Genomic DNA, 18,066 nt, shown 5'->3' with positions numbered 1-18,066 from the left:
GATACTTAATTATTAAATTACTATGGATTATGCAAGCAAATCTCACTAACAGGAACATAATATTCATTGGTTTAAAAACCGATACGAATGTGTATTTACCGGTAACTTCTAATCTTCATATTAATATATGTCAATAAGATATTAATTGTTAAATGGGGTAAAATGCGTTTATGGTTATTGTATAAAAAAGAGAAAATTATGCGCATGTATGTGCAATATTTAAGATTCTCAAATCATTCAGACAATTATTTTGTATAGATACTTCATGTATGCACGTATATCATTGCTAAAAACAGCTGGAACAAAACAACTTATCTTACAGTGGAAAACATAAACGACCTTTCAAATACTTTTTAACTAACAAATTGGATGGGTTGTGATTGGTTTGTGAATACATGCAATTAGGTTTATCCATGATTCATATTATCCGCCTTTCTCCGCCAAATACAAGACTTCGAGTGACTAAATAAAGCCATACAGCCAATTTATTAATAATGTTTAAGGCACTATGAAATTATTTAATAATTCATTTATTTTCAACATTATTTAAACAGCCAAAAGGGTATTTCTGTAACAGGAATTATAACATACATTATGATGGATCTTTTAGATAAATACATATTACATGATTTTGTGAGACGAGATTATTCCTGTGTCAAGCCTTCTTGATGATCAATCGAATTACCATCTCGGGACTTTCGTTCGTTTCTTAATCTAGACACATTCGAGGTGACCTCTTACAATAAATAAGCGAAATGTCTTGAATAAACTATTCCAAGGCGGGGAATACATTTCAATTACGTGTCACTTTATTTTCTTTGTGCTGTGTTGATTATGCAATCTGTCACGTCGCTTGAGAAAAGTACGAAGTGGCCTTCTGCTCTCATAATTGAGAAAATGTTAAATTTACATAGTTAATGGTTTATTCTCACCTTAACTTTCGTCATTGTATTGCATTAATGGGACGTTTTGGGTTGAAAGTCATCAACCTTTTCTTCTAAGATTTCATACTAAATACCATATCCAGACTGATACATTGTAATTGTATGTTTACAAATATGTTGAGGTGTGTGAGATATGAATTATTTCTGATTACAAATGTATAAGAACAAACTGATTTGAAACAATTTATTGTTCGCATTTATTTTTAAAACACTTAAGCCGTTCTCGTGAAAACCTGTAAATTAGCTATACTGTTGCATATAAAAGACGATATCTTGCGATATCTTTCGAACAACTTGTTTGTTTGACAATTACCTGTTCGAACTTGATAGTTAAATACCTTTTATCGCTGAACCATATTTGTGTATATACTAATATATTCTAAGCCTAATTCCTATTCGTGTTAAGAAATTGCAGATACTAAGGCGACTGATACACCCAATGTGTGTGTGAAAAATTACAAAATGCAGTACGTACATGCTAATCAGGAACGACCTCTTCCGCCTAGACTGGATTGTCGATAAAAAGAAACTTTTTATAAACAAAAAATCTATACAAGCGGAAAATACTGTCCCTGATTAATTTGTGCGAACTGCACTATATCAATCGACACTTGAGATACATATATAAAGCCCTGTTTCCTCGAAGCGGTGCTCATAAGTATTGTACAAAGATCAACTCATTGTACTCAACATTATTTAAAAATAATCGTATATAATCGTATTTTTTAGAATACACAGGTTGCAAAGAAGACTGTTACAAAGCAATTATTGACAACTAATTTTATTTATGTACACTAACTTCACTCATATTTGCAATAAATTCATCCATAAAATCATTCCAGTTCATAATCATGCATATGTTCTCCAGGTCACAGAACAGTGTGCAATTATCATCTTATTAGACAACGGGGTTATTTGTAAAAAAAAATGTTAAATGTAATGCGTCGTTGTTTCTCATTTATTAACATGTACTAGTTTGCCGTATACTTGTTTAACACAATGTTTTGTATAAAATAGGAAAAAAAGTAAACACTAAACACTTCATAAAGAACTACTTTATTATAAATTGTCACTATTGTTTCAACAAGAGAAATATAGCAATTACAAATTTATTCATTAAATATAATTGAATAATAATAATAATAATAATATTAATTATAAAAGAGAAAATATCAACAATAATAAAAAAATAAATAAAAATACATAACTATAAATACATTAAAGTAATAAACAAAAGCAACGTGTTTGGACGGATTTTTTTTATATTTAATTCATTCATGCAAATATAATTCCACAAAATATAATATATGTGTTAGTTCTGTCATGTACAAACTTAGTCGATTATCCCGTATAAGCGATTCATATTTTCACTCTTGCTTCAACAAGATACATCATCAGATACCAACTTTATATGTAACGTAGGAAAATATAGTATATGTAAACGCCTCAAATTGAATTAAGAATATTCACAATTAAACATCCATATACGATAAATGAATCACACGTTAAATCCTTAATGATACAATAGAAGTAATATAGATGCACTAACTACAAATATATACAATGTCTCAAATATTGGGCTAGAATGAAACAACGTTTGACTAACACAAACAACTGCACACAAACGATGTTTTGTATTAAAACTTTGTAAATCAAGTATTTGACTCGGAGGTGTTTTAAACAGTGAATTATATTTTTTGCATTCTTACGTTAAAACGTAAACATAAATTAGCGTGAGGCATTCAATTACATTTAAAATCTTTTTTTCAGGGCAAGTATTTTAAAAACTCATTTCAAAGTCGTTTTGTGACTTAATTGTGTTTTTCAGCATCAATTTAATTACAAGACGTTCAATTTGACAATCTTTTTCCAGACATTTTTCCATAATTATCTACTTCCGACAAAAACAAAAAATAGTCGTCAACCAATTGCAACACGAGTCGCGTCCCTGGCAGCAAAATACTTCAGAAATCAAATCAGAATTACCAGGTGCCTTCTTAGATAAAGCATTAAGGAGCTGAATCATTCCAATATTCTCTACCTGTTTTGCATAGTCTAAAGCATTTTTGCCGTTTTGGTCTTCCTTGTATAACAACTGAGGGAATCTTTTGGACAGAAACTTTACAGTTTTCATCTTGCCGTGGTAAACGGCCACTTGCAAAATTGTATGCCCTTCCGTCGATGTTGAAAACGGATCCAGTCCTTCTTCGATCAGATACTGGATGACGTGAACATGTCCACCACAGGCAGCATAGTGAAGGCAATCGCACCCCAAAACGTCCTTCTTTTCTTTCAAATCAGGATATGATGTGCATAAGTACTGGACCATTTCTGGTTTCCCATTCCAGGCCGCTTTCATCAAAAGTGTTGCACCGTTTCCTGCTTTTTGTCTTGGGTCTACGCCGTACTCTAAAATGTTCAATAACAGCGGTAGTTCGCCACTGCCTGCAGCGTAGTGTGCAGGGCTGTGGCCCGTGGAGTCAAGGGTATGAACAAGCTTTGAAAATTTCTCACATATGTGAATTACCATTGCATGATTGCCGTCATATGCGGCCAAATGAAGCACGGTACTTTCTGCGTGTGTCTTGCTTTCTGGATCAAGACCTTTTTCTATCAAATAATCGAACACTTCCGTTGACCCACCTCGGGCGGCATAATGTAGAGGATTTGCTCCGTCGGAATCTGCCAATTGCATTAGTGATGGGAATTTCTGACAAATATATTTAACGATGGGAAGCATTTTGTTATAAGCCGCAATGTGCATAATCGTTTGTTTTTCCTTAGTAACTGGGAAATCGGACGGTTGTTTTGGAAGAAGGTAAAGCAAAACCTCCAAATGCCCCTCTTGAGCTGCAAAATGACATGGCATGAATGAACGCAAGTTTCGTCTGTTTACCATGTTTGGAAATTTTTGTGCCAAAAACTGCACCATCTCCAACTTGCCGGTAAATGCAGCTTCGTGCAACAGCGAACTGTTTTCCTTGGACAAAATTTCTAGTTCTGCCCCTCGCTCTAACATGTATTTCATAATATCAAGGTAACCACCGAGTGCTGCCCCAAATACAGGCGTCAAACCGATATCCGTTCTCACATTAATCAGATCCGAATAGTTTAAACATATGAACTTTACCATTTCGAGTTTACCATAAAAGCATGCATCGTGGAGTACAGTTGCTCCATCGGCGTTGGTTGTAAACGGGCTTAAGCCATACTGAATCAGATCATTGAAGATCTCGACGTTTCCACCTGCCGCCGCGTCATGAAGAGGAGTGTTTCCATCAACGTCACTTTTTGATATGAGGTCAGGGTATTTTCTACATAAAACAGTTAGCATTTCTCTTGTTCCGGAGAAAGCAGCAAGGTGAACGTATGTTCTCTTATCAATTGTCGTGGCCAAATAATCTTCTCCTATCTCTAAAAGATAGAGTAACGCGTCCACGTGGCCTGATTTGGCCGCCAGGTGCGCTGGTGTGAATGATTTCAGATTTGTTTGGTTCAGCAGCTGTGTGCTTTTCGCATTGATCACGCGTATAATTTCTGTCCATCCATTAAAAGCTGCAATGTGTAAAAATGTATTTTGTCCCTTGGCTTGCAAATCCGTTCGAACACCGGTTTCCAGCAGAAACTTAAATACTTGGTGTTGTCCTTCTCTTGCTGCCACATGAGCGCAGTGCATTTCGTTTGCATCTATTTCATTTATCAAATTCGGATTATGTGCACATATATGTTTCATAATCTTAAGATTTCCGTACATGGCACTGAAATGCAAAACAGTGAAACCATTTCGAGCTTTTGCTGAAGGATCTAGGCCTTGTTTTATTAGTAGGTCATATATTTCAATGCTCCCGCTAATCACAGCGTTATGAAGCAAAGATAATCCTCGACTGTCTCTTTTTCTAGTCTCTGTACCAAGTCTCTTTTGATTCATTTTGCTGAACAAAAATGAAACAGTTTCAAATGACCCTTTTTCACAAGAGAGCCGTATCAATTCTGAATCAATTATATCCATATCTGAATCCAAAGCTGACTGAACAAGCTGGATAGTTAAGTCTATGAGGCTGTTGTTGATAGCAGCATGCACCATTTGAGGTGTTATCGCAGGTGCAAGGCTAAATAATGAGACTATGACGTCCTCGTTGTCAACAGCGCATGCTTCGAGTTTGATTTTTTCAAGATTGTCTGACACTGACGAAAAATTATTTTTTTGTATTTGCTCAATATTTCGTACAAGCACATTTAATGCTTTCGTGTTGCCAGTTCGAACTAAATAGGCGGAAAATGGAACCCCTGCTTCGTCGCAGCTGAAGAAGAAATGATAGCCATACACTCGGAACATATTGTCTATGAAATCCGCGTCCAGCCAAAGCTTGGATGACGCTGTTTCGTGGAACTCTTGAGACTTTTTCGTTTCCATAGCATTGCTAAAACGAGAAATAAGTCCACTTACAGTTTTCAAATCTAACGTGTATGAGTAATTTCGATGTTCAATAACATCTCGAGCACTAGATTCATTACCTTCAAAGTTTATAGCGTTTAAAGCCCGAATTGGTAAATATCTCAAACATTTTTCGATGTCTTTGGAAGCGAGACGATTCAGTAACACACAATAGAGCGAACGCGAGCTAACAAAGTACTTCTCTCCTTGTTCACAAACAACACCTTGCTTTTGCAAATGAAGTAAACAATTAAGTGTATCCTTTATGGAAATGTTTGGCAATGACAAGAGATCAATGATTCTTTTCAAATAATCTTCAGACGCCTCAGCTTTAGACAAACCTTCAGAAAGCACCACCTGTGCGAGACATGCAACGTAGTGCGGCTCCTTCTGAATCAAATGTTCTACATATGTTTCTATTGCACCTACAGGATCTTCGAAAACCGTTAATGTCTGTACTGTTGATAGGCCTATCAGTTGACAAACTTCAGGGAAACCAATTCCATGCATGTCACAATTGTCTTTAAATTTGGCGACCATTTGCTGCATTTCAGTTACAGAATTGTGTATATCTAACTGGTATCTTTTACTCCAGCCAGCCAGTATTGTATGCATTTCCTGATCAGAAAATGCATTTTCAACGTCATCAATATCAATACGTTTGCATTTTAAATCATCAATAAACGTTAGATTCGAGTCATCGAGTTCATTCATTCGTTCGTTTCTCGAAGTTAAAATTAAAATAAGCTGTGCTTTATCAAACTTAGTCTGCAGCGTATGCATCATCTTTTTCACTTCATTGAGATATTTAGCCGCTGAACCTTCGGTACCGAAACATTCGTCTATCAAAACAATTGCACATGTCGGAGAAAAGCGTAACAGTTCTAGAGAACACGGGGATGGTAGCATTAGTGGTTCAAATGTTGGATGTTCTGAAAGGAGGGTAAGCATTACATCACGTGCTAAATGAGTTTTTCCTCTTCCGATTGACCCTTGAATGAATAGAGCTTTTGCGTCCTCAAGGCAGTGCAGTGCATTCTTATACGACTTTGTATATTTGGGCATCTTGTAGGAGCTCGTTGTGAATGCATGCTTGTTGAGTATATCCTTTGATAATTCTGAAAACAAGAATGATGAATTAGGTATAACACTCGTCGTAATTATATCACAATTGTTAAACACACATTAACAGTAATTGAGGAATTCCAAATTGTATTCAAACATCCGATATATACCTAAAACTCATGCTATAAAAAACAATATGGAACGTGCTCTGTGAAAAGGGGGTTTAATGCAGGTGCGTAAAGTGTCGACACTTCCCGCTTTAATGATTTATTTCGTTTAAAGAAAGTCTCTTTTTAGCAAAAATCCAGTTTATGTGGAAAATTTCGTCCCTGATTAGCCTGTGGTGACTGCACATGCTACTCTGGGACGACTCTTTACGCACATGCATTAAACCCCCCTTTTATAGAGCACGGTCCATATGTTTTTTATCCATCAATACACAATTAAGGAATTGTGTAACCGCAAACTTCTACAAAGTACGAGAGGCATCCTATTGAGCTATTTATTTACCTCGTATGCGTCTGTATTCTTGTCTAACTTCGTCGCTTTGAAGTATACCTGAAAAGATGTATATTTTTTTGTTGATGTTGTAAATTACTTAAAACGTTTTCATTTCTCGTAACACAATATTTAATATTTTTAAAGATACATCACATTAAGGTGTCTGAATGAGACCGAAAAAAATGCTATGCAATTTGGATGTCCTCTTGATACCGGAGGACAATAGTGTGCAGTATGCAGGACTTTCTTTAAAGCCATGTAACACTGTGGCGAATGTGAGCTACGAGTTGCGAGTTAAAAATCGCAAGAACTAGCCTGTGTTCAGGAAGATCTTATACTTATGTTTTTTCTTTGTATCGCCTGAGCTAGCCAAGTAGAGAATCTTTCCGACGAAAATTGTCGACATAAACTAGTGCAATTGTCGTTATAAGCCATACAGACCCGTCTACAGTCGGACATTCTTGGCGACAATTCTTCTTTTGTCGAACAGATTTCGTAAGCATATCGTACTAATATCTTTAATTACCGGCTGAACTCGTTTCAATGTTGAAGAGAACTCGAAACCTTCGTCATAAAAAACTAATCCGCGACCATATCGCCCACTTTACATCGAGGTATAACTCGACGGAATTCATGCAGTACTCGAAGCTCAAATTTGCCATACTATGACAGGGACATAAACTAGCAAGACTCTAGCCATCATGTATAAACAATCGTGTGACATAATAGGGTATGTATACGGTCGATAAACACATGTAAAACATGTTTTGGTTGAAATACGATCGGAAAGCAATAGTGTTGCATAATGGAGTCTATAGTGGAACGGAAAACAAAAATGTGTCATAATATGGTCTAAAGAAAACCAAAAATGTATACTGCGGAATACAGCAGTTTGGCTGCAACTGTGGCGTAATAAAATCAAATTGGGGCTTTAATGAAACGAATTGACCAGGTCCTTTACAGAGTGCGATACTCACTTCGCATTAAGTCGTCCTGCTGGACCTCGGTTTGGACCTCTCGTTGGGACTCCTGTACCTTAGAGCCGTCTGAAAATACATGGCAAGGGGGCAAATAGGATTTAATGACTCACACAATAATTTAAAAACGTCTGGGGGCCGTTTCATAAACGATCGTACGACAATGTTAACTTGCGTTAGAATTTTGTAATCTTAATAAGTAGACGAACTAGCTCGATATGCTCGTCAAATATACGGCGCTAGAGATGCCGATGTAACTAATTAAGTACTGAAAATTTATAAACATATGATATGGACTTTAGCAAATATGGATCTTCGAAAAATGTATCATCTCGTAAATGTGTATTACGATTTTTATTGAAACGGTCCCCAGCTGGCATCTGGTATTCAAATTAATGTGCACAAAGTGCGTGGTGAAGCTGGATAATCAATTTGTTGAAATTAAAAAGATTCATACATTTTAATTTTGACTCCTAAGCCAGTTAGAATCTGCATTTCATGGTAAACACGCATTATGACATATACTTTTATTTTTCCCAATAAAGTCGTTTAACCTTATGTTTTCCAAAAATGGAGACTTTTACTAGGCAAAATTCTTACATTTCAATGTGGCGTTTTTTCGAAATGGAGGAAAAATCGATGTTTTAACTTACTGCCGTTGAACGAATAAAATAGTGTTGAAGCGGCGAAAAAAGAGCAACATGTTATCTGTGACACATACGTCTGGATATGGATGTTCTGGTTGTACTTGCAGCCGTCGGAATTTTCGTGGGAACGCTCAGGGTGCGCGCGACCTCTCGTTTGGTGAAAACCTCGGACTGGTCTGGAAATGCGAGCGTACATATTGGCACACAGGTACTTGAAAAATAAGCGAAGTTCTTGCTTATTATTAAAAGTTTCTCATATTTGTGAAACTTTTAGCTGTTCTGGACATACTTGGTGGATTTTCATCAAATAATCATAGATGGACGCTTCCTGCTGGCAACCACAACGACATACGTGTGCATTGTTTGATTGTTCATGCTAATGCATAGTGTTATTCAATACACGTGTGAAATCATCGTTGGATACCTTTTCTTTTATTATTTATATAAGAGCCAACATTTTTTTCAAGTACCTGTGTATTAGCATAACAAGAATGACTGAAAAGTAAAACGGCGATAGAAATTGTTTTCGTTGCAACACTACGTTATTAAATTCTAATGTGCAAAATGTCATTACACTATTTACATTTATGATAATCATCTCTTATAAATGTATGGTGTATGACTTCCGCCTTACCAGTCAGATTAAAAACTTATACTTTAACGAGGTGCATCACGCACTATGCGTTTAATACGGGCAAAAGCTCGCGAAGCGGGCGTTGACCGTTCATACATGTGGAAATTTAGACATAAAATTACATAAGAATACCACATAGAGATGCGTCTAAAAACATTTGCCACGCGACATATATTTTCGCGATGTTATTTATGACCTTGAACAAATCAAAAACACTTTGACATATGCTAAATTACATGTAAATACTTACCTCAGGAAAAATTATATCAATGACATCATAATTGTGTAGCGAATCGCACTAAATATTCTCGCATTATTTGTTGTTTTTTTCGCAACCGTTCCAGAATAAGGTCATTACTCAATTATCTTCCCTTAATACTCATCTTCAGTGGGTATAAGCCGAAGACTGGTTCACTACATATAGTGACAGTCTTTACAAAACACAATTTACGTGAACATAACCCGTCTTAAATATATTGCCGATTCTCAGATTTCTGTCGAATTTATTTGCTTAGATCTTTCGATATCTTATTGTTATTATTATCCTGAAAAATCACAAACGCTTGTAAAAAATTTATTTGTTTTAAACATTATAGTTGGCATCTCTATTCTTCCAGTATTATCGCGGTATTTATTTGTCAGAATTCGTGACGCATTTTCCATTCGCTCTCAGAAAGAAGTTTTACGTGTGATCATGAGCAATATTCTAGTAAGTTGTCGTTGTTATCCATCAGAAACACATTTATTCACAAAATTTAAAGATATTCCGATCTAACGTTTTAGTCTTTTAGCTTTAATTTTTAAAGGGATCTTTTCACGCTTTGGTAAATTGACAAAATTGAAAAAAGTTGTTTCAGATTCGCACATTTTCGTTTTAGTTATGATATTTGTAAGGAAACAGTAATACTGAACATTAACCATGGTCTAATATAGCCATTATATGCATCTTTTGACGATTTTAAAACCTAAAAATTATAAAGCGTTGCAACGCGAAACGATTGAATAATTTGGAGAGTTCTGTTTTTGTCGTTAAATTTTGTGAAACTACGAAGATTGCTTATATAATGTATAAAATACGTACAGTATGTGTACTCGGCGGAATAGCTCAGTAGGCTAAAGCGTTTTTACTTCAGGACTCTGGCAGGACTCCAGGGGTCACTGGTTCGAAACCTGCTCCGGGCAATATTCTTTTCCTTTTTTTAATTTTATTCTTGATTTTTTACTGGAGCTTTTACGATCCAATGTTTACATTTATCAATATAAAGCATTTAATGAATAAGTTAAAAAATGCCAAAATCTGTGAAAAGGCCCCTTTAACGTATTTACACCTCGTCTGCTCGCACTTTACCGATATCCCGAAAGGTTACATATCACTATAATAAGTTTAGGCCTAAAACCACAAAATCAAATACCGTTGGATTTTCGTACCACAATCTTACGTAACAAATTTCAAGATTCGAAATCAACAAAAACAAGACATTTATAAATTGTCTGCATTATTGATCAAATTTTAAGAAATCTGTTGGTTTTCCGTTTTTAGAAGCTGTTCTGCCAAGGCAAGAGCTGGGCATCACACCAGCCACTCTATCCAGCAAAACTGACAGTTTTGGTTTACAGAAATCAACAAATGAGGGATTCCTGAACTATCAAAATTTCCAAGCTATACACACAGTTATTATCTGTGGTGATCTTTATTGGTTCTGTTGGTTAACTTGGATGGAACATGTGTGAACTTTTATAGAACTTTGAAAAGTCTATATCTGTCTATCTATAAACAAAAATCAGCTATGGTGTAAGATCAGATGTGCAAACAATGTCAAAGGGTTGTTAAATTAACAATTTGAAGGCAATTAGGCTGAAACAATATGAAAGTTCCCATGCAAATTTAGTCTGTATATCGACAAGTGTCTGCCAATAAATGTCAAACTAGTAATACAAAACTTACCACAAGTATGTAAAAGCACTAAGTACCTGTTGTGATCATTTTTAGTAAGATAGTGTAATACTAAACAGTAGCAAATAGCTTGTTTAGTAAAAGCATAATGCAATTATTATGATTTCCTTTCTATTGTGTAATTAATAAATTGGTTGTTACTTGTTAATCCATGATAAATGTTTTATGGCTAGTACAAAAAGAGCATTGTTAATTTTATTAAAGGTAATAAAATAACACCACTTTGTAATTTCATATACGTAAATATTCTTGTACTGTAGGTTGATGACAGTGTTTAAGTATTACTTATTTTTTAACTATTATTTTATGTGCAAATAAATGATGTGAAGTGTTTTGTATCTCCACGCAATACCACATACCTTTTTGTAAATGTACTGTGTTATGTGTCATAGTAAAAGGCAATTTTGGGTGGGTGTGGCCTATGTGGGCGGGGCACCCATGGGTTGGTAATGGGGCTATGCATAGTTTAGATTGACCGTATTGTCATAAGAGAAGTTCAGTATCAATTTGAAGTGAATCAGTGTAGAAATGAAGAAGTTATAGTAAAAGGCAATTTTGGGTGGGTGTTGTTTATGTGGGTGGGGCGCCCAAGGGTTGGTATTGTGGCAATGTATAGTTGAGATCGACCGTATTGTCTTAAGAGAGGTACAGTATCCATTTGAAGTAAATTGGTGTAGAAATGAAGAAGTTAATGTAAAATTACCTAAAAAAATGAAGAAGTTAAGGTAAAAGGCAATTTTGGGTGGGTGTGGCCTATTTGGATGGGGCGCCCCAGGGTTGGTAATAGTGGGCATGCATAGTTGAGATCGACCGTATTGTCATAAGAGAGTTTCAGCATCAATAAGAAGTAAATCGGTGTAGAAATGAAGAAATTACAGTAAAAGGCAATTTTTGGTGGGTGTGGTCTATGTGGGCGTGGCGCCCAGGGTTGGTAATGGGGCCATGCATAGCTAAAATTGACCGTATTGTCATAAGAGAGGTCCAGTATCAATTTGAAGTGAATCGGTGTAGACATGAAGAAATTATAGTAAAAGGCAGTTTTGGGTGGGTGTGGTCTATGTGGGCGGGGCGCCCCAGGGTTGGTAAATACTAATGGGGCCATGCATAGTTGAGATCAACCGTATTGTCATAAGAGAGGTTCAGTATCAATTTGAAGTAAATTGGTGTAGAAATGAAGAAGTTAATGTAAAATAACCTAAAAAATGAATGAAAATCTCTGATTCGGCCCCACCCCAACCCCCAGAACTTTTGACCCAGGTGTCAGATCAAAATTACAAATAGTGCAGGGTCGCACATATGCTCATAGCTACCATGTGTGTAAGTTTCAAGGTTCTAGTGCTAATAATGTAGGAGGAGATAGTGGCCATGACGGACGGACAGACAGACAGACGGACGGAAAGACGGCGGAGATAACCACAATATCCGCACGCTTTTCAAAAAGGGTGGGTATAAAAAGGTAACAATTGAATCTTCTTCGAATTTGTATATAATCTATTTCAATGCATTAAATACTTGAACTTTGTATGTGTTGTGTTTTTGCCATTCCGATATTTTTATTCATTTTGTCCTCAATTAAAAAAGTGATTGTAAACATTTATTATGAATAAATCTGAAGGAAAAGCGGCTCAAGAGACAAGTGTTTTGATTGGCTGGTCAGAAAATGTGTACGTCGAAGTACAAACATGTATGTCGAAGTACAAAAAAAAATACATGGTTATCAAAAAACCTTAAAAAGCTTTTGCCCGAAAATTAGGTAGCACCTATAATCATATTACCGAAGTGTATTCCCCTAGGTTGGCAATAATGGAGTAAAGTGAACCCACCATAGTTCATTCAATGTTTGGTTTTCAACTACAATGCCACCAAACACCTTATCATAATAATCAGTATCATCACTATAATCATCATAATTATCCGTATTCTGCTGTGTTTTAAGTCCACCACCATTACCATCATTACAGACCCCATGAATTATTATTACATTAGTAAATTACATTAATATAGATCATATTGTGAAAACAAAAGTTTGGAAAACGCGCGCACATAATTATTGTTGGCAAATAATAATTGTTGCTACTAATTGCGTTAATCAAACTCAGAGTGCGAAATAAAGAAGCCAAACAAAAGATCATCATTATGAACGCGTGACGGAATATGGACCAAAGAAATGTAATGACACCAAAGTAAGCCTATCCTATATTAAATTGGAGCTATATACATGTCAGGAAATCGTCAATGTGTTACTCCCAAAGTGCCGTTTCTGAAGTCCTGATCTAAATACAACCCCAATTAGAGCCGAGGCGAGCCCCAGTTCCGTCAAATGCAATTTCAATTCATCAAAATGGTGCGTTTGTGTTCCCAAAATGGTAATCGCAGGAAATTAAGTTCAATGATATTTCTGTTGAAATAATGTTACAATTAAGTTGAATTTAGGAAAATGCCTACTCAACTAATCATAGCACCCTTTAAGATCGGGTTCATAGTGGTACGTGATTTGTGTCATCGTTTAATTCGTATAACGAAAAGTCATTGTTCACGAATCATTGTGCTGCATGTGAGAATGCAAAAAAGGCGCGGTTTTTATATAATGACGAAAGAATCGAGGAAATAAAAATAAAACGATCCGTCCATATTAATACTAAACGCATTTCTACAACCGTTTGGAGAAGTTAAAAGTAGAAGTATTCTTACTACTTCTACTAAAACAACAACAAATACTACTACTACTACTACTACTACTACTACTACTACTACTACTACTACTACTACTACTACTACTACTACTACTACTACTACTACTACTACTTCTACTACTACTACTACTTCTACTACTACTACTACTACTTCTACTACTACTACTACTACTTCTACTACAACTACTACTACTACTACTACTACTACTGCTGCTGCTGCTACTACTACTACTACTACTACTACTACTACTACTAATACTACTACTACTACTACTACTTATACTACAACACTACTACTACTACTACTACTACTACTACTACTACTACTACTACTACTACTACTACTACTACTACTACTACTACTACAACTGCTGCTACTACAACAACTACTACTACTACTACTACTACTACTACTACTACTACTACTACTACAACTACTACTACTACTACTACAACAACAACTGCCACTACTTCGTTTACTTATAATAATAATATTACTACTAGTAGTAGTTCTACCACTACTATTGCTACTACTACTAAACCTTCTACTGTTAAAATTGCCAGTTTTTAAGCCGATGCTGTTGCTGCTGCCGCCGCTGCCACCATTTCAACAACTTCTACTATTTAAAACTGCCACCATATGCTACAACTGCAGTAGTACTTATATACATAAGGTATTTATAGTAACAACAGTTGGGGTTAAATCAGTGATATGCGAAGCATTAGTCATAATACTAGAAATAGTAAAAGCGCGGAATTTAAGTCAAAACAGTGAACATATCTGTTTGAAATATTATTATGTTGTATATGACATACGTCTGGTGAGGTGCTTGTATTCTGAGTCCCCTCCACCTCCGTCCTGTCGCCATGGTGACTTGGAAGGCAGTTGTGGAATGTCGTCTGTTTCGATGATAAAGTCCTCGCCGGGGTCAAGACTTCCGGTGACCTCGATCTGGATATCTTGACATTAGAGTGCATATTGCGTTTAGTAATTATTCTTACATTATGCTGCACAACAGCGGCGTGTTATGTAGAAGGAAACAAACGATAGATTATTCTGATACAAATAACCAATCGACTCATTTTGGGAAAATATTTCCGGACGTGCAATGAATTGCTTCTAATTAATACGAAAGTCAATAGACCCTTTTCATCGAGTTCTATTTGAGTTGCCTCCCTTGATGAAACTATTTAAGAACATTGCTGTCGTGGTAGAATGATATTTAGGCCACGACTTTTTTTTTTATTGGTTTACAAAAATTATTTTGAAAATGGTCCATCGGGCGGTCGAAAAAAAAAAAAAAAAAAAAACATCATTGGAAAAAAAAGTTAATGCTAATAACATCAGAACAAAGACAACATATCTTTTATAACCTTAACACAGAGACAAAAAATCAAATTATGCAATGAAACACATCTATATCTTCAAATGAAATGAGTCCTAACAGCACCTTATGTAACATCAGGCAATTTTAAACACTCCATTACATGACATGCGTTCTTCTCCCATTAAAACGAAAAACTGCACTTCATTTCCATAATTGGATGCGCACCATTACGCAATGCGATGCCCGTTGCATAAATCTTATATAAGATAAACTACTCATACACAAATTACCCGGTATGTGTTTGCTCTTACTCGACTTATGAGATCGTACATGAAAAAAAAAATCGAGGTAGATCGATCCATGCGTCGTCGCGGTAATGTTTGTCAAAGTTGTTGTAGTCATGAAAACTCGTTGATTTACAACGCAAAACGTCTTATTTGAACTGACGCGAATTAATTTAATCATATTTGTCAACTTCGCTTTTGCTTTATTTTGATAATTTAATCCAAAGTTTAATGTTAGCAAGTGTTTTTTTTAGTGGAATTGTAAACAAGGAGTCAGTTCAAGTCTTCCGAAAATGTGCAGTCTGTGTGAATTGACAGTTTGACGTCATCAAAGGAAAGCCGCTTTCTGTCGGAAGCAATAAAGCGACAAATTTCGCGCCGAAAAAATTGGCTTCCTTTGTCTAGCAATCAACATGCCGTGTGTTTGTTTCTCAATTGCAATCCTCCAATTTAATAAAAGCACGTGCATAGCTCCGCCTTCGAATCTTTTGCAGAGAACGGAGGCGGAGTTTAACGGTTAATTGAGCTAGTGTTTTACACAAGTTGAGTTCCGATTTGCCGAAATTACTCGGCCCTAAGCATTGAAACGACAAATACATTTATCAATGATTTTCCGAGATATACCGATTTGTTCCGATTTCCAAACTTTCTGTACAGTTCCTATAAACTATGGCGGACGTGTTTACAAAATTCCTAAACACATATATCGTAAATAATGGCAGTGTTTTATTGGATTATTTATACTTATTATCAAATACTATCGGGTTTGTTTAATATAATTAACATGTTAAACAATATAGTTGCGTCACAGACACGGAAATAAATTTTGATGGGGTCGACATTTGACTGACGCTGATTTTCTTATTGTCTGTAATTTTTACCCGAAATAAATTTTGAGAAGTGCCCATAAAAGGACTGGTACATAATGTGTCACATTGAAAAATATCCCGATCTCTGCAATATATGTGAACCAATCGTTGATTGTACTTACTTGATTTTATTCGCAACCGTACTCAAACCGGATCGTTTTTTTCGCTCATTTTGAAGTGCGGTCGGGAATAAAATATTTAAAAAAAAGACGATTTTCCGATTTTATTTTTTTTCCCATTTTCCAAAAATTAGGGTCGGCGGTTTTGTAAACCAAGAAATATAAAAGTCGTGGCCTTATCTAACAAAGTTTTGGAAATGCAATAACGACTCAATCTCAACGTTTCGGAACCGCAATAACCAACACGTCGTTTTCAAAATTTTACGAATACTACAACAAAATGTATTTTATACACGACCAAAGAAAAGTCGCTCAGTATATTTAGTAGCTATTTTTCCTCTATAAAGTCAGGCAAGTTTTCGTGGTCTCGTTGACGTCAACGTTGGGCCTATTCAGAATGTGCGAATACGCATTATTTTGTCTGGAATAACGCCGATCGAACCTGGCATAAGACCCGTTAAAGACGTTTTCGTACGATGTGGATCAAGGGATTAAAGCGTAAGTTAATTCGATTAAATGTTAATGGACGCGAACTGCCTCACATGAATGATCTGAACAATCAATGAAATCGTTTTATTTACCGTGCATTATTACAGTTCGAAAAAGGTATATAAAAACAAAATTCAAAAGCCAGTTATTAAAACTAAAAACAAATTATTATTAAAAAATATTAATATACCTTAACAATTCGATAATAACTGTAAATGAAACAAACAAGTAAAAAACACTTTTTAAAGCATGTCAGTGCAATTTTGTTGTTGAACAAACGAATATGTATACAATTAATGTATTAAGTAAACAATAAAAAAACGGATATGTACTATGTTAATTTATCGATTAAATAATAATATTTTACTTACTGTCAGTCATCCTGACGGCAACAGAAGCACCGCTGTTGACGGCAAATTATGTTCATAACTACGACGAGACGAATACATTTAACAATTTCACGAAAACAAAAGGCTGTCAAAATTGTGTCTAATAACCACCGATCACAATTGCTCACTTGATCCGGTGAATGGTTTTTCATACACGTAATGCAAATCGATCAGTTTGGTATTATTGTTTGCGATCAACTCGTTAGGCCTATTCACGGCGTCGATTTACTTTGATTTAAATTGGATTACATTTCACTTTTTCAGTAGTCCGCTATTAACAATTTAAAACTAGACGCGCTCTACGTATATATAACACAAAGTTTAAAGAGGAAGAACAAATGCATTTGATATACCGGTGATTTAAGAAATTATCAGTGCGTTCTTTGCTTTGGTTTTGTAAGTGTGTGTGTTTTTTAAGTTTATTTACAGGTCCATTAGCCGCTTCATAGAGTGCATTTATGTGCTGACCTTCAAGTATAACATTGCGGGGGGGGGGGGGGGGGGGGGGATTCTAATTTTGAGAAAAAATAGGTAAGATTTACCCCGGCGGCTCAGGTATTTGCCATAAGATATAATTTAACCCAAAATACACATTCGCACGTTGGCCTATGAGCGCGTAATGTGCACTGGTAGACGATTTCAAGACAATTCATGTCTGTTTTTGTTTTGTTTTTTGCAATGGACAGGACAATTATACTCGAACAAGAGAGTGCTTATAATTTACAAAGACAACTCAAT

The 18,066-nt window shown here is 35.6% G+C and overlaps 1 protein-coding gene across 1 annotated transcript; it reads right to left on the bottom strand.

The window, feature by feature from the left end:
• Nucleotides 1-2,186: 2,186 nt before the first annotated feature.
• Nucleotides 2,187-17,527, bottom strand: LOC127876270 (uncharacterized). The gene is made up of 6 exons (XM_052421364.1): nt 17,311-17,527; nt 14,667-14,810; nt 8,644-8,745; nt 7,923-7,991; nt 6,955-7,002; nt 2,187-6,497 (listed from the first exon to the last, which is right to left on the bottom strand). Exons 1-6 carry the CDS (start codon nt 17,318-17,320, stop codon nt 2,836-2,838), a joined length of 4,035 nt encoding a protein of 1,344 aa, XP_052277324.1. The 5' UTR covers nt 17,321-17,527; the 3' UTR covers nt 2,187-2,835.
• Between the last annotated feature and the right edge of the window lie 539 nt (nt 17,528-18,066).

This window comes from Dreissena polymorpha, chromosome 4 (assembly GCF_020536995.1).
Source record: "Dreissena polymorpha isolate Duluth1 chromosome 4, UMN_Dpol_1.0, whole genome shotgun sequence".
NCBI classification, from domain to species: Eukaryota; Metazoa; Mollusca; class Bivalvia; order Myida; family Dreissenidae; genus Dreissena; species Dreissena polymorpha.
The sequence above is the reverse complement of the archived record's forward strand: the minus strand, read 5'-3'. Positions and strand labels throughout refer to the sequence as shown.

Bases quoted from the DNA above. Each gene is read 5' to 3' on its own strand.
- LOC127876270 (XM_052421364.1), bottom strand. The intron at 8,746-14,666 runs GTATGTCATATA...TCGCATTTCCAG, and splicing joins ATACAAGCACCTCACCAGAC to ACCAGTCCGAGGTTTTCACC. The intron at 6,498-6,954 runs GTAAATAAATAG...TCTTGTTTTCAG, and splicing joins AGAATACAGACGCATACGAG to AATTATCAAAGGATATACTC.